The sequence below is a fragment of the Cricetulus griseus genome, chromosome 2 (genome assembly GCF_003668045.3).
Source record: "Cricetulus griseus strain 17A/GY chromosome 2, alternate assembly CriGri-PICRH-1.0, whole genome shotgun sequence".
NCBI classification, from domain to species: domain Eukaryota; kingdom Metazoa; phylum Chordata; class Mammalia; order Rodentia; family Cricetidae; genus Cricetulus; species Cricetulus griseus.
The window spans coordinates 1,448,084-1,467,811 of NC_048595.1; the positions used below are offsets into that span (position 1 = coordinate 1,448,084).

Below are 19,728 nucleotides of genomic sequence, written 5' to 3' on the forward strand. Positions count from 1 at the left end.
CACATCATTCTGTCCTGCAAATGCCACATCTTGCTAACAAGGCACACAATTAAAAAAAAAAAAAACACACACACACACACAGCCAGGTGGCCTGGGGGTAGGTGAGGCATGTCTGTGCTGGGCAAGAGGGAAAGGAGTCAGTGCGGCCAGGCCCTGAAGTGGGTTTTCATCTCCCTGGAGATATTCCAGGAGACCCTCTGGGTTGTCATGAGGAGGGTCCGGGGACCTTTCAGGCAGGAAATGGATCAAAGGAGCCACTAGGTGTAGGTGGTGGAACGCTGAAACACTTGGTGACCCCAAGTGAAATGTCAGGGTTCTCAGAGGGTGCCATGACACAGCTGAGGTGTCAAGCGTGTTGTGCATACCTAGAATCCTAGCACTTGGGAGGCTGAGGCAGGAGGATTGCTGTGAACTCAAGGCCAGCCTGGATTACAGAGTGAGGACTGTCTCAAAACAAAACAAAACAAAACAAAAAACCCAAACCCAAACAATAACACAAAACAAGATACCACCCAGTGAAGCAGCTGGGCAGAACCCTCTCAGTGAGCCTTACTAGTGATCTCAGGAGCCGCAGCCACCACGGGGCAGATCCTTAAAGGCTGGGTTAGGATGTCTTAGAGCTGGGGCGAGCTGGCCAAGGAGGGCTCTCGGTGGAGTAGAGCAGCGGTCAGGCCAATCTGGCTGTGAGGTCACACGGTGCTGGCTTCTAGCTCACCTTTGTGATGGCTTCAGCTCCTTGGAGATGAGATATACTCAGGCATTCCATGGCTTTAGTGTGGGGGAGGGGCAGGTGTGCTTTTTGGTACAGGGACCCTGTTGAAGGGGTGTTCTGATCCACCAAGCCCTATCTCCCTCTCATTTCTGTCTCTTGACTCTAGTCCAAAGGGACCCAGGGACTACTGAGAAGGAAACCTGATGCTTATTTGGCCTGAGGTGTTGGTAGAGTTTCTGTTGCAGGCTGATATGAGTGGCCCCTTCTCTGGGGTTCTTCTCTGAAGTCTCTGGGTGGGATAAGGGGTGATTATGGAGGACTTTCAGCATAAGGGAGGCCTTGCCCATGGTGATGGACCGGTATCGTGTTACAAAGGATTCTACTCAAGATGATAGTGAGAGGCTGAACTGCTTCCCAGGGCTTGTGGGGAAACTGTGAAGTTCAGACTCCAACCCAGAGCTAGGAAGGGAGCCTGGCTAGGAACCTGGAAGAAGGCTTAAGGCTCAGGGGTTGTTTTCCAGATCTTCAAATATGAGCCAGGAATATGCTCAAAGAAAGTGGTAGGACTCTAAGCAAGGGCTGACTTCAGGCTCACTGGTGGCCCATGGACAAGTGCTCCTGGCCTCCAAGGGCATCTGGGCAGGGCTGGACTGCAGAGCCAGGGTACCATGTAAACAATTTCCTAATGGGGCTGTTGGCAACCTTGGGTTTGTGCTCTGATGGCTTCAGAGGGTGGCCCATGGCCTGGGGGGAGGGCAGTCTCTACCTGCAGCTGAGATCTGGGCTCAGACCCTAGGTCCATCACCTGGAATTTTGGGTGGAATTAGTGGTTGCTTTTCTTTTTGGTATGAAAAGTGCCTAGCAAAAGCAATTTAAGAGGGGGGCGTTGGTTAGAGCAGTTTGAAGGCTTAGTCAATCATTGTGGGAAGGCAAGGAGGCAGGGGCGCGAGGCAGCTGGCCTCATTGCATCTGCAGTCAGGAAACAGAATGCTGGTGCTCAGCTCATCTGTCCCTTTTTATTTATTCAGTCCAGGACCCCGGTTCATGGGATGGCACCACCCATATCCAGGGTGGCTCTTCCCTCTTTAGTAGAACCTTTTTGGAAATACTCTTGGAAACACACCCAGAGGTTGTCTTCTGGGTGATTCCAAATCCTGGCAAATTGATGCTGATGAACTAATTGCAAATGGATCTTGTCATGCAAACAAATGTATGGCCAATGCCAGGAAGGTGTGGCCAGGGGCTGGGTACGGTGAGTAGGGAGCTAGTCTCTTGAGCAGAGAGCGGGGCAGCTGGCTGGTCTGATGGATGCCCCAGAACATGGCAGTATCTCATTCGAGAGTTATCTTTACCCCAGTTACACTAACAACTTCCTAACAACCAATAGCTCTCAAGATAAAATGGTGTTATGGGAATCTCTGGTATGGCTTCCACCTTCTTCATGAACATTTCCTACTGCCTACACAAGTAGGAATGCTGACTGTTCAGTTAGCCTCAGGGGCCTCTTGTCTCTGGCTTCCCCAGAATTGAGATTACAGATGTGTGGCACTCTGGTCTGGCATTTTATCACCCCAGTTCTGGGGATTGAACCCAGGTCCTTGTGCTTGTAAAATAAGCACTTTACTGAGTTGCCTGCTGATGTGGGATGTCTTTCTGTGTGCTACAAATATGTGTTGCTTTTATTGGTTGATAAATAAAGCTGATGTGACCAGTGGCCAGGCATAATATAGCTAGGCAGAAAATCTAAACAGAGTTATGGAGAAAAAGAAGGCAAGGCCAGGGAGACGCTGTGTAGCTGCTGAAGCGGTAAGATGCCGGAGTATTACCCGTAAGCCACAGCCTCGTGGCAATACACAGATTAATAGAAATGGGTTAATTTATAATAGAGAGCTAGCCAGTAACATGTCTGAGCCATTGGCCAAACAATTATAATTTAGTATTAGCCTCTGAGTATTTCATAAGCGGCTGCAGGGACCCAGCAGGCGGGAGAGAGACTGGTCCAGTGGGACCGGGTGAGACAGAGAAAAACAAACATTCAACTACAATCAGCTCAGCCTCCCTTACTGAATTCTTATGAGAAATTTAGGACATTGAACAGGAATGGGCACATCTGGATGGGTTGAGGTGAGAATTCAGGGGACCCAGCCTTTCAAGTGCCTCTTCCAGCTCTCCCAAAAAGGGACACATGGGGACACTAGCCTTTCTCATTTGAAAAACCTCATGGTAAGTCAGTCCTAAAAGACCTGGCTTTAGACCCTTAGCAGGTCAGGTTTTAGGAACCCCTGAGTGTGACTGAAGACCGAGTTGAGGAGGCTGTGGTTCACACACTGTGATACCTTCAGGAGTCATGGGAAAGCTAGCAGAAGCAGAGTCTAGGGTGGTAGCCAACTGGATTGGGGTGGCTGTGTGCACACGAATCCTGATGGGACCTCTATTGTTTTAGACCACACTCTGGAAACTAGAAATGACTCATGGTTTGCTGGGTGCAGTGAAGGCTGGACTCCAGGGTCCACAATAAACCAGAGACACTAGAACCACACAAGGGCTGGACACCTGCCCTTGGGTTCTTTCCATTCCAGCCAAGCATGGAGGAAGGAGCTGGGGGATTGTGGGTATTAGGAGTTTGAGAGCTGCAAGGATGTAGACGAATCTGCAGAGTGTAAGCTCCAGGATGGCGGGCACCAGTTGCCCTGGAAATGACCTGTAGGCATAATCCCCAGCTAGTGTGAACTCATAGCGACTAGAAACCCCCACCAAGTCTCCACCTCTGACTCAGTGCCAGATATAGCCTGGGTCTGTTTCATGAGACAATGAATGTGTGGGCTGAGGGGCTTGGCCAGCTAAGACTCACCTCCATCTTCAGGGATCTGAGGTGTGTGGTCAGGGTAGAGTGGTGGTGAGGAGGAGACACTGTATTTCAGTTCACTTGGCTGCTATGATAAAAAAATTACAGGCTGGGAATCTTATCAAGTGAGATTTATTTATCATGGCTGTGAAAGTCCAAGGCTGGGCACTGGTAGGCATGGGGGACGGGCCGCATTCTGGTTTGTAGGTGGCATCTTCCCACTCTATCCTCACACGCGGGTGGGCTGAAGTGTCTTAAAAAACTGCTTATCCCATTCTTTAAGGCTTTGATTTAATTCTTCCCTACCTGCAAGACTCCACAATGTGGCACCATCCCATTAGTAGTGGGATCTGAACTCATGAATTCTGGAAACACATTTAGACCACACCAAGGTGCCGGATAAGCAACGGTGTGTGTGTGTGTGTGTGTGTGTGTGTGTGTGTGTGTGTGTGTGTGTGTGTGTGTGTGTGTGTAAAATGAGCCATGAGGTAATGAGTGATGCCCCCTTGTGGCTGGAAAAGGAGAGGGCTGGGAGGAACTTTGCCAGACTCCAGTACCTTCAAGCTTAAGAGTGACAAGATACCTCAGGTTGAAGGACAGCAAGAACAGAAGGCACAGGTGAGGGGGACAGCTGTTTGGCATAAGCCAGAAAGTGTCTTTAGTTCTATAGCAAAGGAGAGGGTGGCCAGTGGAGAGAGCAGCTCTTGGATCTGGGGAGTCATGTGACCCCAATAAGAAGTTAGGTGCTGGTGGGGAATCAGGTGAGTTAGCTACTGGTCAGTGTAGTCTGCAGCCAGAGGACACCTCCCTGCGAGTCCTCGCCTTCAGCCTCTTCAGCCCACTGTGGCTGGGGTCCATCAGGAGGCCGTTCTGGGCTGCCGTCCAGGCCTCCTCATAGCGCTGCTGCTCTAGACAGTGCTGCCCATGGGCCAAGAACACACTGGCTGTGGGGGCGTGGCCTGGCTGCTTTGACAAACTGCTTTGAGCTTGGGCTGGTGACAGGGCCAAGGCCTGGGTGAAGGCCCCTGCAGCTCCATCCTTATCCCCCAGGTTCAGCAGCAGGCGACCCCGGGAGCAGAAATCCTCTGTCCGCCTTGGCAGGTCACTGTCCCCTGCACCCTCCTGCAGCACACGGTCCAGGTCCCTGAGTGCCCGGCCATACTCCTGCAGCTGGGTCAGGCAGGCCGTTCGGAGACGCAGGTGGTAAGGACTGCTGCCTCCAGCCAGGACGGCCAGAGAACAGTAGCCCAGTGCCCGCCCCGGCTGTCCTAAACCCAAGAGGTTGCTTGCTTCCTTGGCAGAGGCCTGCGGAGGGGACATGAGAAAGAGCACAGAGTTAGCTTCTCTGCGGTCATCCTCTGCTGGTGTCTGGTCCCCTCCCTGTGTAGAAGTCCCACCCACTCCTTGGAGCCTGGTCATGGATAAGGATGCCTCCAGGCCCCTAGGTAGATGGCTCCTTGTGACAGAGGGCTGCAGCTGGCCTAGTATGTCTGCCTTTCCTTGGTCCCAGGGATCTGCACAGTTACTGCTACAGGGAGCAAACACTGCATGCCAGTTGGTTAGGCCAAATGTTTCTGGTAGGAGAGCTGAAAGGTCCCGGGGTCCATAGGGACAGGGAACCGGCTTTCCCGCACGGAGTGCAGTGCCAGCTCTCTCATTAGGGCTCTAGGCTCTGAGGCTCACACAAGGGCACCTACTCTTCTTGTTCCCTTCTGTGTGACCTGCAAGAGCCTCTCGCCATCCCTGCTAACCTGCCTGTTCCTTATTGTTGCGGGTTGCAGCTAGAAGGGACTCAAAGAACACCCAAGCTCTGTAGAATCCAAGCTCCGCCCAGCTCGCGGAGGGGCGCTGACTGTGTAGGCGCAGGCGCAGTATAGCAGCGGAAAAAACAGGGCGGGGCAGGAAGCTAGGAAAGGCCACTTCCGGATTGGTCCCTGTTGTTGAGCAACTGAATATTGCCTTGCCAAACCCAGCCCCTGGAGCTAAGACCCCTAGGCCTTGGGGTCTCCCCAGGGTCTTCTCAATTCTCTCCTTCAAGCTCCGGAACCAACCCAGACCTTCATCTTAAGTCCCCATTCCCTGCTCGAGCTCCAGGAACCCCGTAACCCCCCACCCCCACCCCGCGCTTCCTGGAACTCAGGATTCCTAAGTCCTCCTATAGCTTGAGGATCGCGATTCCCCTTCTGACCTTTTTAGAGCTTCAGGATCCCACTCCCCAGACCCCTCCCGTTCTGGGACTCCTATCTGGCACCCAGGACCCCAGAGACATATCTGGCTCCACCCAGACCTAGGACTCCCCAGGCCCCCCGACCTGGGTAAGCTTGGAGACTCTCGCCTGCCTTCCCTGGGCGCCTTGACTGTAGGGTAAAAGGGCCAGCCAGAAAAACACATCCTGACCCTGAAACCAGAGCCAAGAAACACACACTGCCCCGGACCAACTAAGCAGAAAACCAACCAGTCCTTGAGAAGGAAAACCAACCAATCCCTGAGCATGAAATCCAGCCAACCTCTGAGCTTATCCAAGCGCAGGAGTTGAAATCCCACCAATTCCCACCCTGAAAACCTCTACCCTGGAAAGTCTCTGCCCCTAAGTAGCCTTATATAAGCCCTGTGCCTGTTCAGTTTGCTCTTTTCCACCCTGGCAGAGGCAGCTGCCTTCCTGGATTCCTCCCTCGCAATAAATCTATTGAATGAGGTTTGAGTGAGACCTTCTTTTGCAGGAATGGAGCGGTACAGAGAAATAACATCTTTCAGTGGAGCAGAGCAGAATTGTAACACTTTCTCTGGGGAAAACTTCCTCTAGGGGAGCAGAATTGTTACACTCCAGGGGGAACTGAGCAGAACTGTAACAATTACACTGGGGAAACCCTCCCCTACCACAGAAGAGTTGTTACATTTGGGGAAAACTTTCCCTGGAGCAGAGCTGTAAACTGCTATGCTTATGGAGACTTTGCAGTACTCCTTGGCTCCCGACTGCCAGGATTTCTTTCTATCTGAGCTGCAAGGCTTACACTGACCCCTTTCTCTTAGCTCAAAGACCAGATCTCAGGCCTTTCCTGCCCTGAGGCTTTAGTCCCTTAGAAGTCTACATTATAGAATACTATTCTACAGACTCTGTGGACTCCAGTCTAGCTGCTCCCCTCAGTTTAAGTCCAGCCAGCACCATCACAGCCCTTGTCTCCTTTCTTCTGGCAGTAGGTCCTTTGTTTAGGAAGCCATCAACACTGTTCAGCCAATCCTGCTGTTTCAGCCACACTCATGCCATTTCCCATGCCACTGGACTGGCAGAATTGAGAGCAATGGAGAGATGGAGGAATGTGGAGAGACACTTGTTTTGCCCCATGTCAACTCTTGATGCCATGGCCCTCTGACTCCAAGGCCTAAAGCCTGGACTTGTGCACCTTTCCTCCTGGTCTTCACAGCCTGAGCTGGGTCCTGGGGTGGGCCTTGTACCAGGGTAAGGGGCCCAACTTGCATGTCACAAGGAAAAAAAAAACAGGGGTAGTGTTTCCAGAAAAATCTTCCCTGGACAGATCTGGGGCTTCTTATTCTTCCCCACCCTAAACCCAAGGAAGCCAGCCAACAAGCAAGAAGGGAAGAGTGGGTGTGGAGTTCTGGAGCTGGTGGTACAGGGACAAGGTCAGCATGGGGCTTGTGGGGTGCTGCATACCTGGGTGAGACTCTGCCGCTCTGGGGACTGAAGGAGCCGCAGCAGGAAGCTGAGGTCCTTAGTGTCTGTCTCTGCCAGGCATTGCAAGTCATGGGTAGCAGTTGACACATCTCCCTTTTTAAGTTGGAGCAGGCCTCGCCGGGCTTGGGCAGCCTCTGATGATGGGGTGAGCTTTAGAGCTTCTTGCAAGTGGGTGCCAGCCTCCTGATACTTGCCTGTGGAGATCAGGGGAAGATGGTCAGTGTGTGTGTGTGTGTGTGTGTGTGTGTGTGTGTGTGTGTGTCAGAGGCATGCCTAGGAAGGAGGACATCTAGCCCTAGGGAGCTACTTTGGTGTCTCCTACTCGGTCTTGGTTGGGGTCCAATTGATGGGAGTAAACTCAGTCCCAGTAGGAGCAGAGCTGTGGGGCAGCCCCCTGAAGTCTCTGGAGGGTAAATGTAGATTACAGAGAGATTCCTTTCCTACAAGGGTGACAAGGAAACCCACATGTGCCATGTGGATACACAGGGCATTTGGGTCTTCCCTCTGCCAGCAGAGAGATATGACTTGAAAAACTGAAGAGTAAAGCCAGGTAATGATGGCATACACCTTTAATCCTAGCAGAGGAAGTTGGATTTCTAAGTTTCAGGCCAGCTTGGTCTACAGAGCCAGTTCCAGGACAGCCAGGGCTACACAGAGAAACCCTGTCTTGAAAAACAAAACAAACAAACAGCCAGAGAGTTGCCATTCCACAGGCCCTACAGGGGTTGGAGACCATAGGATTTGGAAACTTAGAAGCCGTAGCCCAAGGATTCTTTCTCCACTTCACAGATAATAACAAGAGGGTCAGGAGTGGGGGCAGAGGCTCGTGTCCTCTGCTTTTGCACACACACCCAGCGCTGTGAGGATGTCTGTGAGAAGCAGGTTCCAACTGGGCTGTGTCGCATCAATTCTAATCAGTGCCTCCCCCATGGCAAGGAGGCTCTGGGTGTCCTCCTCCCTGACAGGGCCCCCAGCATCCAGCCACTGGTTCAGGAGGACCTGGCAGTGGGCATGGAGGCCCTGGGTGAGGGGCAACTGAACTTCTGGCTTCAGGGAGTGGATCTCAGAGATCACAGTGCCTGGGTCAAGCTTCAGGGCAGAGACCATGTCATCCACAGCTTCCTGCAAAGGGAGGAGGGCCTGTGTCAGAGTGGGAGGACTCACTCCCATCCTTCCAGTCTCTTTCCAAGTTCTCTCCTTGGAGTCTCAGAGGGTCTGTCCCACCCAGCTTCCCACCTTCCCTACTCTGACTATCCTGGCCTACCTACCACCTGCATAGATTTATTTACCACCCACTAGTTGCCCCAAGGGCCTGCCCATCTATCCATGCAGATTGAGGGGGGAAAGCATGGAAGGCAGGATTACCCAAAGGTGGACCTGTGGGGATGTGGCTCTTGTCCTCTGCAAGTGCTCGTGGGCAGAAGAATACCGAGTTCTGATGTGCACCCTGATGGCTGGAAGGCCCGACCTAGCTCACCCCCCTTCAGCAGAGGAGGAAGGTATCACCCTGGTCACCCTCACTCCTGCTTGACCGGCCCCAGGTGGAGAGGATGGGCTGGCACCTGAATCTGGTCCAGGGCCAGATGCACGAGGGCGCGTCCACACAGAGCTTGCACATTCCTTGGTTCCTGCCGAAGCACGGAGTTGAAGTCAAACATGGCCGTCTTCTTCTGACCAAGGAGTCCATAGCAGCGAGCTCGGGTGAGGAGGGACTCACTGGCCTGGCTCCCTGAAGGAAGTAAATGTGGTCAAGACACCGTTTTGGCTAGGGCTCTTGTACAGGGCCCCATCTAGTGTCCACACTGGGTGGGCACAGGGACACAAAGTCCACCCCGGGGTGCTAACACTCTATTGGATACCAAGACAGTCAGGCTGCCAGGGTTACTGGCCACAGGGCACAAGCCCAACCAGGAGGGGTGGTGCCTGGGAGGACTAGTGGATGGTTGGGGTATTCTAGGAAGTTCTATGCCACTGTTCTGGGGGAAGGGAGTAGGCAGGACTTGGATAGTAGGATAAGTTCCTTAGGCCAGGGTAGAGAAAGGAGGCATGTTGCAGGTAGGCTGTGAGGCTCAAAGGTGGGTAGCAATTCTCAGTGAACTCTGGGAGGTGGAGCTCTTCCCCAGACAGAATTCCTCCATCATAAAAAAAAGAAAAAAAGAAAAAAAGAATTCCTCCATCACACTCCTTCTGTATATCTGTCTATTGTCCCACACAGGGAACCACATGCTCATTCTGATTGCCACGCTGGGCTCGGACATTTCCCTGCCACTGGTAACCTGCTGGGATCAGTACACTAACCACTCCCCTCCCAAATCCCATGGGCTCTCTTCTGCTTACTCTTTGAGGAGTGAGCAGTGGGGAGGAGCCAGTACAAGCCACCAAGAAGCCACCACAATCTGGATGAAGGTCTACACTACTCTCACCCCTGGCCCTGACAAATTCCAGGGACTTGTACTTGTACCATGGCCCTTGAGAACTGCACTCCAGTACGCTCAAGGTAGGCCTGCTGCAACCCAGATGGGATGGCTTAGCTGGATGTGGAGGCCAGATGTGGGGGCCAGGTGTGGTCATATAAAATCTGTCACTGCTGTGAAGGGCTCATGGGAGCCAAGGTCTGGCTTACACCTCAGAGTGGACCAATCAGGGGAGGGCAGTTCAGGAGCAGGGCAGGGTCCCAGCTGGCCCAGGCCCTTCTCAAGTTTTGGCATTGTTGTGCCCAGCAAGAGAGGGACCCAAAGGCTGCAAGGAGCGTAAGAACACCCAAATGCAAGTACAAGAAGGTTTGTTTATTTCCACAGAAAACCAGATAGCTGGGGCTTCATTCTGTCAGGAGAGATGAAGCCCCAAACTACAAATGCAAGGCATTTTTAAAGAGCAAAAGGGGAAGTCAAAAAAGGGGAATAGGGACATGAGACCCATGATCTCACTGTCTCAAAGTTTCATGCAAAGTTTCAAAGTTATACAAGGTTATACCATACGAGACAATAGGTATTGATCAAAGAAGCTATAACTGTCATTTGTTTTAGGTGGGGGCTGATTAACAAGTCCTGGGGTCTGGGGGATTTATGATCGGTACATCAAGAGGCTGGTTTTCTAGAGACACTGGGCTAGGGGCCAGTGTTTATACAGTTGGTGATGTGCTGACATTTCCTTTTCTTTTTTTGGAACTGCTTGTGGCCTCCTGTCTCATAGCCTAGGGTCAGAGGGTTTTTGTTTGTTTGTTTGTTTGTTTGTTTGTTTTACTTAGTTAGGGTATTTTTTAATTTCTTTATTACAGGCATGTTCACCAGGCAGCCAGGGTTCAGCACTTAGGTGATCTTGATAAATGGTCCCAACTTGTCCTCACTGTGGAGGCTACAGGGCATAGACTGTGTAGACCAAGCTTGTCCTCAGATCCCATGTCCTCCATGCATCTGGCCCAGGATTGGACCCCTGGGCTGGTAGGGTTCCTACCTGTGGCAAAGATGGCCAGAGAGAGGTAGGTGATGGCTTCCCTTGTGTGGGCCTCGCTGTCTGGCCCACCTGGTTGTGCCCGAAGTATGCTTAATGCCCGTGTGTGGCAGTGGCCTTGCAGCAGCTTCAGGTCCTCATGGTGGAAGATGTCCAGGGTGTGCTGGAGACAGGCAGTGTCCCCAGACTGGGCCACCTTCTTCACTAGCTGTGGGAGCAAGAGTGGAGTTATCACTGTCCTCCCGGTTAGTCCTCTTTTCTTCCTACCCATGCCCTTCTCAGCACTTGCTGCCCTCAGTAGGTCCTGGCTCTGTCTCCATAAGTATGGGGTTCGGGAAAGCTGTCTATTTTGAGCACTGTAAGGTTTTCCATGAATTAACATAACACCCTGGCCATTTAAACCCTTAAAGGTATGTTTGTCCCCCATTTACTGTGCCTCCTCCAAAGAGGACGGGGATGTGGGGAGTGAAGAAGAAGCAGTAGAAACCTATTCTGCAGAATGGCAAAGTGGGTGGGGCTTGGTGTCCTCCTCGGTCATGTGAGTGGAGACCCTACTCCAACATGCTAACCCAAAGAAGGCTTCAACAAGTTTGAGCAGGGGAGAGCTCAGAACAGCAAGTGACGGGGACTCTGAGGAGCTGCTCATAAGGTATTGACCAAAAACTAAGAATCTGGGGAAATGGTGGTACATGCCTTTAATCCCAGCACTTAGGAGGCAGAGGCAGAGGCAGAGGCAGAGGCAGAGGCAGAGGCAGAGGCAGAGGCAGAGGGGCAGAGAGGCAGAGAGGCAGAGAGGCAGAGAGGCAGAGAGAGAGGCAGAGAGGCAGAGAGGCAGAGAGGCAGAGAGGCAGAGAGGCAGAGAGGCAGAGAGGCAGAGAGGCAGAGAGGCAGAGAGGCAGAGAGGCAGAGAGGCAGAGAGGAGGCAGAGAGGCAGAGAGGCAGAGAGAGGAGGCAGAGAGGCAGAGAGGAGAGAGGCAGAGAGAGAGGCAGAGAGGCAGAGGCAGAGGCAGAGGCAGGCAGATCTCTGTGAGTTCAAGGCCAGCCTTGTCTACAAAGCTACAAAGAGAGACCCTGTCTTGGAAAAAAACAAAACAAACAAACAAAAAAAGCCAAGAATCTGACTTGGCTCCAGCCAGGGTGAGCTTCTCAGGCAGAGACAAGCTCTTCCCTCCATGACTCTATCTTGGGAGACACAACACTGTTCCCCATGGGGCCTGGTACTGACTACTGTACCTGACAGAGATGGGTTGGTTAGTTCCAGGTTTCTGCCCAGGGGATCAGAGTTCCAGCCAGGCCAGTACAGAAGCTGGTTGGTCCCTCAGCCCAGACTTTGAGGCCAGAAAACCCCCAGAAACATGATGTGGACCTTGGTGTAAGCAGAAAGCTCCCAACACCTGGGCCAGGTCTTAAACTCCACCATGTAGGAGCAGGGGTTCTCAGAGGCGGGCAAGCAGGGGTCAAGGGCCTCATAAATGGCACATCTCTATTCTAGGCAGAGTTAGGCTTCAGTAGGAGCTTAGCCTATGATCCATTGATTCTTGGCCACTTTCCATTATGCCACAGCCAAAGCAAATAGGAAGCACCTACTGTATGAAGGCACTTCCCAGGTCCCGGGCACTACCTCAGCCAATGAGTGTCAGAGAAGTAAGGGCTGGCTGCAGGTGGTGGAGTGGGGCTTAATGAGGTTTGCCTATCCCAAAGCCCAGGCTGTAGGAAGCAGACCTAAGGCCATGGGATGTATGGTGTCCCCCGCAGAGCTGTGCCCACTCCTACCTGCACAAGCCCTCTGGGCCTTCTCACCTGGTTGACATCATAGCAGAAGCCCCTCCTCAGCTGAAGCAGGGCCAGCCGCACCAGCACAGGGGCTGCCTGGGGCCTCCGGGACAAGGCAATCAGCAGGGATTTGTGAGCATCATCCAGGTGGCCCAAGAGGTACAGGGCATCAGCCACCAAGAGGCAGGAAGTCTCATCCTCTGCGTCCAGCTCCATCAGCAGCATGGCCAGCTGGTAAACACCATAGGCATCCCTATGGAGAGAGTGGCTCAGTGTGGGACCCACCTTTTCCCTACATTGCTACATTGCTACATCCCCTACATTGCTCAAGAGGTCAGACCTCAGGTGAATCTCGCCCCCTTCTATGCTTGTAGTCTGGGTAGCATCTTTCCTAATGAGCTGCAGAGGGAGGACCACAACACCTCTCTCCAGATTCCTAATGTGCCCTTTCACCCTCTCCTCTGCTCTTTTCACCACACCACGGGGGCAGGCGCTATGCAGAAATAGGTCCCTGAGTAGACTCTGCCTTATAAATACAAGAATTGATGGTTTGGCTTTGCCGGGCTCACCACAATTCACACCAGGGCAGAGGAACTCAAGGGTAGGTGTGGGGTGTGGACTGACAGTGGTAGGTGTAAGCTAGGCGGCTGGAGGCCCACCCATCAGGCAGCAGTGTGTCACGTGAGTCTGGAAGGGTATCGTGGGGTAGTACTTGAAGTCGAAGACCCTTCCTTGGAGCTGCCTACTGAGCCAGAGCTACACCTTGTCCCCCTTTTGAGACAAGGTGTTGTGGAGACAAAGTGTCACAAATATGTTTAGCAACAAAGGGAAACTTAAAACTCAACATCAACTGAGTTTAAGAGGAGGGATACAAGCTACGGCTTCAGCAGAAACTCCGTATATTGAGACATTTCATGTGCACAATAAGAAATAACTATAATGACACATCACAGGGGACTAGTGTTTGAACATTTAAAAAGGAAAAATTGGGGGCTGGAGAGATGGCTCAATGGGTAAGAGCACTGGCTGTTTCCCTAGAGGACCAGGGTTCAATCACCAGCGCCCACATGGAGACTACAACTGTAAATTCCAGTCCCCTCTTCTAGTGCCCTCTTCTGGCTTTTGCTGGCACCGCATACACATACAGGCAAACAAACAAGAAAAAAAAATCACAAGATAAAATGAAAATATTTCATTTTTAAAACTGTGTGCGTGCGTGCGTGCGCGCGTGCGTGCGTGCGTGCGTGCGTGCGTGTGTGTGTGTGTGTGTGTGTGTGTGTGTGTGTATGCAAACGAGTGCAGGTGCTCTTGGAGGCCTTAGGCGAGGGATCTATGCATGTTGCTGGGAACTGAACTTACTAGCACTTGTTGTCAGCTGTTAAGCCATCTCTCCCGCCCCCTGACCTTTTTTTTCTTTTCTTTTTTCCCTCCATTTTTTTATTTGAATTAGAAACAAGATTGTTTTACAAGCCAATCCCAGTTCCCTCTCCCGCCCCTCCTCCCCACCCTCCTCCCAACTAACACCCTACCTATCCCATACCCTTTCTGATCCCTAGGGAGGGTGAGGCCTTCCATAGGGGGGGGTCTTCAGAGTCTGTCATATCCTTTGGCATAGGGCCTAGGCCCACCCCCGTGTGTCTAGGTTCAGGGAGTATCCCTTTATGTGGGATGGGCTCCCAAAGTCTATTCCTATGCTAGGGATAAGTACTGATCTACTACAAGGGGCCCCATAGATTTCTGAGGTCTCCTCACTGACACCCATGTTCATGGGGTCTGGATCAGTCCCATGCTGGTTTCCCGGCTATCAGTCTGGAGACCAAGAGCTCTCCCTTGTTCAGGTCAGCTGTTTCTGTGGGTTTCCCCAGCCTGGTCTGGACCACTTTGCCCATCACTCGTCCTTCTCTGCAATTCCTTTTTGTTTTTGTTTTTGTTTTCTTTTTGTGATTTTTGAGACAAGGTCTCACTTTGTAGCCCAGGCTGGCCTGGAACGCTACAGTTGTCCTCACGGAGATCCGAGCCTCCACGCCCAGGGTATTTCTTAATATTAAGGGGAGGAACCCACAAAGTACCCTATCTGAGACCCAAGATCCTGAGATCTCAGCCCTGGCTCCAGATCCTCATCCATCGTTGCTTAGGGAAGCCACAGTTTTCAGACAATTCCTCTCTAGCTTCCAGTGCGGGGCAGGCTCTCACCCTTCCTGCGCCTGTGCAGCAGGGCCGACCCCCTGCGCAGCCTTCCTCACGCAGCCGGGCGAGCGCAGCAGCATCCTGCGGCCCTCTTCCCGCAGCACCGTCAGCAGCAGCCCTCGCTGGTTCCAGGGCACGTAGGCTTTGGCGACTAGCAGTGCCTCCTCCGGCCGCAGCCGGCAGGCGGTGACATAGTCCAGCGCGCCCAGGAAGGCGCTGCCCTCCAGCACCCGCAGCAGCCCTCGGCCGCACAGCGCGCGCACGCAGCCTCCCGCATGCGGCGCCCCGCGCTCCACCACCTCCTGGAAGTCCTCGCGAGCGCGCCGCGCATCGCCCGTGTGCAGCGCGCAGAAGCCGCGCAGCGCCAGCAGCTGCGCGAGGTCTCCGGTGCGGTGCCCTACGCGCTCCCCAGAACGCCTGGGCCGCAGGAGGCGCTCACACTGTGCGCGAGCCCCCGACACGTCCCCGGCCAGCAGCAGGCACTCGGCCAGGCGGATCCCTAGTGTAGGTCGCCTTCGGGCAGGCGCCACGCGGAGCAGGACGTGGAGCGCGTGGGTCACAGGAACCAAGAGATCGCGGTCTGCGTCCTCCCGCAGCTCCGGGCGGCTTCGCACAGCTTCCAGGAAGCGGGAGAAGCCCATGTCCGCGGCCTCCTGCGCCTGAGCTTGCACGCGTTCGCGGTCCTCGGCGGACAGCAGGGCCTGGAAGTGCCTTTGTGCCGCGGCAGGACTCTCACGGAAGGCCTCCTGTAGGTCCAGGAGCATGTCCCCGGCTCGGTTATCCAGGAAGAAGGCCGCGGCTGCGCGGGTGACCAGCAGGGCTGCCAGGTGCTCACCTGGAGAGAGAAACGGGTGTTGGTCTGCCTTCCTAAAGCTCTTTCTGTCAGATCAGAGCATCTCCCCCAAGTCTTCGGGTAACCCAGGGCTCTGGAAACACAAGGACGACCCTGAGCTCATGGTGCCCGCGAGTGATGCTACAGCTAGCAGCTCCTGGTGCCACTGTCCTCCCCCGCCCCCCCTCCCCCCCCCGAGCTGGGTAGGCATCACCGCTCAGTTCCAACCAAAATTTATTTACATTTCTTCCTTCCTTCCTTCCTTCCTTTTTTCGAGACAGGGTTTCTCTGTGACTTTGGAACCTATCCTGTCACTCACTGTGTAGACCAGGCTGGTCTAGAACTCACAGAGATCTGCCTGCCTCTGCCTCTCGAGTGCTGGGATTAAAGGCGTGAGCCACAACAACGCCCGGCCAGCAATGGGTTTTAGTTTCCTTTTTTGTAGGTGGGGGGATGTAGCCTCACCCAGCCCGCTCTGCTCTGTGAGACTGAGGTTCTGACTCTGACTTCGTAGGATCATCAGTCCTGGGATCTTTGCATCCCGCCTTTTCTTGGGACCCAATACTTCCCTGTAGGGAACGGAGATAGCAGAGGGCCCAGAAAAGAGAGGATCAGCAATCTGAAGCTCTTACCGAAGAGTAGGTGGACCTCAGCCACTGGCTGAGTCTCATGGCTTCTGTCCCCTTCCCATGTTAGGATGGGAACCCAGTAAAACAACAGACAAACAGTTTGCACAGACTGACCAAGAAACCCATCTCCAACAGGATCCCCTGTCCAGTCCTGACAGCAAAAGCCAAGGTGTAAACAAAAGGTTGTGAGCAGAAGAAAGGTCATTCCTGGAAGCAGCAGGGACCCCCTGCAGCTGCCTAACTCAGACTCATAGTTTCTTTCAAGAATACAAACACACACTTTAGCTTTCTTAATTGTCCCACAGGCCACTAAGGTTCTATCCATCTTTCTTCTGTTTTTCCGTGTCAGATAATCTCTATTTTATCTTAAATTTTGCTGACTCTTCTCCCATCTCTATGGTGCTGTTTTTTTGTTTTGTTTTAATTTTTTGAGACAGGGTTTCTCCATGCAACAGCCCTTGCTGTCCTGGAACTCACTTTGTAGACCAGGCTGGCCTCGAACTCATAGAGATCCTCCTGCCTCTCTCTGCCTCCCAAATGCTGGGATTAAAGGCATGCGCCACCACTGCCCAGCTTGATTTTTTCATTATTATTTCATTATTAATTTCCTTTTTTTGGGGTGGTGCTGGGTAACAAACCCAGGTTTGTGTACACGTTAGGCAAGCACATCACGACTGAGTTATACCCCAGCTAGTATTTTTAAAAATTGTACCCCAGACATTTGAGCAATGTTTTGTAAAACTCTGGATTTAGTTATGCTCCTCAGATGAGGGCTGAATTTTGTTTTAGTAACCACTTAAGTTGCCTGGACTCAATCTCTCAATTCTGTCTCTTGCTTTCAGAGCCAAATTCTCTTTTTAGAAGCTCCCACCTGATGCTTTTTTCACACAGACCATCTTGTCTCTCTTATGTGTGTCCAATTCAACAGTTGGGTTTAACGTTCAGATCTTGGACCACATCCCTCCTGTGATCCCCTCCTCAGGACTTTCTGTCCAGCATTCTTCTCAAATGGATAAAACCGTGGCTTTCAGCTGTGCACACAATTGCTAGAGAATAAAACTTCAAGCTGCATCGTCACCCCAGCTTCCTACCTCCAGGCAGTCACCGTCCAACACCTTCAAATACTTGCTCTTGATATTTCTTCCAAAATAGCTAGTCGTTGCTCGTGGGACAGGTGCTGACAGGTCAGTCCAGCCTCCTCTCAGCCTCCTACCTTCCTAGTGCCCTCCCTCTAGCCTTCTCCTCCAGCCCGGTCCAGACTCCTTCTGCTTTCCCAGTCTCCCAACCTCCTCCCAGCCTTCCAAGTCCCAGAAAGTTTGGCCTGCCTCTGGCTCCTGAATCACAGGCTGTACACAACAGCAGAAAGAGCATCAGTTTGGAAAACCTCCTGTGGCTTAGGGGTAAAATCCAAAGTCCTCCAGGCCCCAGCCTGCTACAACTTCTCCCCTTCCAGCCACCCTGACTGTGGCAAGGGCATCTCAAGCTTTTTGTTCCCAACGGGTTTGATGCATGGCATCTGCTGCATGGACTGGTTCAGTCTCGGTTGAGAAGCCACCTCCTCCGAGAAGTCCTTACTGACTTACAGCTATATGTGTGCCTTGCATTTTGCAAGGCGAGAATCTTGTTTGCTCCTTTTTGGGTTCTGTCTTTTCACTGTGGTGTCCCCAGCTCCAGCCCCAGCCTCACCTCTCGTCCCAGCCCTTGTCCCAGATCTGGTTCCACCATAGGCAGGTTTTAGCTGAGGCTGGAGTGACAGTCTCCATGGGTCTTGGGGGATGTGTCTTGTGATTCACTTTCTTACCTTGGGGTCTGCGCCCTGTTGAGTCAGGCTGCAGGTTCCGGCTGCATGCTGCCAGGCAATCTTCAAATCTACCTCTATGAAGCAGAGTTTTAGGTAACACGGCATCCACCCAGCTGCCCCTAGGGTCCAGGGCCTCCAGGAGTTCCCAGCAGTTGGTCTCCTGCAGAGTGGTGCTCCCTGTGGCCTTCAGGTGTCCTAAGAGGTAGTTCTGGAGGGTGCCAAGTAGTGTAGGGAGGTAGGGCTGCTGGTGGCTGTGGATGAAGGCCACTGTCCGGTCTGCACTGGAGGCAAAGCCTTGAAGATAGGCAGTTATGCCCTCATTGGCCTGCTCCACAGACAGGACCCTGGCCAGGGCACGGGTCAGCTGCAGCTCCAGGGTCTGCTGGGAGTGTGCATCCAACAGGGCATTGCAGCGCTGTACCACTTCCTCGTGGCGCCCATGGGCTAGCAGGCCAGCTAAAAGGTACAGGACAGTGGCAGGGTGGTCTGGGTAAATGGCACCAAGGAAGGCAGAGGCCAGTGGCCCAGTCAGGGAGACCACAGCCATGCCATCCCAGTGGATATTAGGGATCTGACTGTCTCCACGACACCAGGCCTCCAGTGTGGCCACCACAGGTGCCCCTGGGGCCTCAGCCAGGACAGCCCGCACGTGTCGCGTGGCTGAAGGGGCATGACAACTGAAGGCAGCCAGGTAGAAGGCTGTGGCTAAGGGCAGCTCCCCCAAGGCCAGGTGCTTGTCCCCCTCCTGGCAGAGGCAGGCCACAAGCTTCTGAGCTGACATCATGTTCTCAGTCTCCACTGAGCCATTTTTGGTCTTCATGAGTACCTGCAAGAGGGGAATTGTAGTTAGTGTCCAAGGTGTTTACCTCCCCTATAGCCACCCTTGGGCCTGGTCCCAGCCCCCACCACTGAGAACCTGTGCAGACCCAACTGGGTGGAACCTGGGGCCTGGCCACCAAAGAGACATTTTTGGAGCCTTTTGGCAAGCAGTCTCCATTAGCTGGGCATGGGTTCTGCTGGGGCCCGTCAGGCTGGGTGCCAGGTTACTCTTGTCTCTTGAGCCTTAGTTTCCTGCTTTGTCCAGTGGGATGGGACCCTGACTACTCAGGTCAGCCTCAGAGGGCCTTGGTGTCCATGTTGGGGGATCAGCTGAGTGCTTAAGGGATCAGGAGCCTGGGAAGACTCTGGGACACCTGATTCCATCGATCAGGAAGGCAAATGACTACAGTGTCTCAGAGCTCCAACCTAGCACTGCACCTTTACCAACCTGCCGGGGCCTGAGTGATACAGGCTGAGGGCAAGGGCCAAGAGGTGCTTGCCAGGTTTGGAGCTGGGTGGGGAGCATCACCAGACAACCCACAGTCAGCTCTGAGGTAAGGCTTCCCAGACTAACCCTGGCCTCTGACCCCAGGAACTACTCTTGTCCTTTCATTTCCTGGTCCTCAAGTACTTTCAGTGAAGAGCCCAACATGCCCTCCCTGTCACACACATGATCAACACTTACACTCATTCACAAGCTGAACCATCCGGACCTGGGGTTGGAAAGGCTCTGATGACTCAAATTCCTTACTAGGCTGGGACTAGGGCTGGTGGGTGCAGCAGCTGGTCAGCCCCAGGTGCTCTGGGCCCTTTTAGACACTGGCCCAACACGGCAGACACAGAAGCAGGTGAGGCCAGTCTCCAGTTTCCAGGGAGCACGTCAACATCCCGAAGCTGCCTGGCTGCTCAGTTATGCCCTCTAGTGGCCAGATGCGTTCAGGCTGCGTATCTGCCTCCCCAGCCCTGGCAATGATGAGGACAGGGGAGGG

General features: G+C 53.3%; 1 protein-coding gene across 1 annotated transcript; it reads right to left on the reverse strand.

The window, feature by feature from the left end:
• Positions 1 to 4,334: 4,334 nt before the first annotated feature.
• Positions 4,335 to 18,704, reverse strand: Ttc34 (tetratricopeptide repeat domain 34). The gene is made up of 8 exons (XM_035438969.1): positions 17,921 to 18,704; positions 14,665 to 15,493; positions 12,499 to 12,724; positions 10,702 to 10,906; positions 8,811 to 8,977; positions 8,100 to 8,370; positions 7,228 to 7,442; positions 4,335 to 4,862 (listed from the first exon to the last, which is right to left on the reverse strand). The coding sequence occupies exons 1-8, from the start codon at positions 18,702 to 18,704 to the stop codon at positions 4,335 to 4,337; spliced, it is 3,225 nt and encodes a 1,074-aa protein (XP_035294860.1).
• Positions 18,705 to 19,728: the final 1,024 nt, after the last annotated feature.

Coding starts and splice junctions, on each gene's coding strand:
- Ttc34 (XM_035438969.1), bottom strand. CDS start 18,704: ATGATGTCAGCTCAGAAGCTTGTGGCCTGCCTCTGCCAGGAGGGGGAC. Junction 12,725..14,664: donor GCTGCACAGGCGCAGGAAGG/GTGAGAGCCTGC, acceptor CTCTCTCCATAG/GGATGCCTATGGTGTTTACC. Junction 4,863..7,227: donor AGCGGCAGAGTCTCACCCAG/GTATGCAGCACC, acceptor TCCCCTCCGCAG/GCCTCTGCCAAGGAAGCAAG.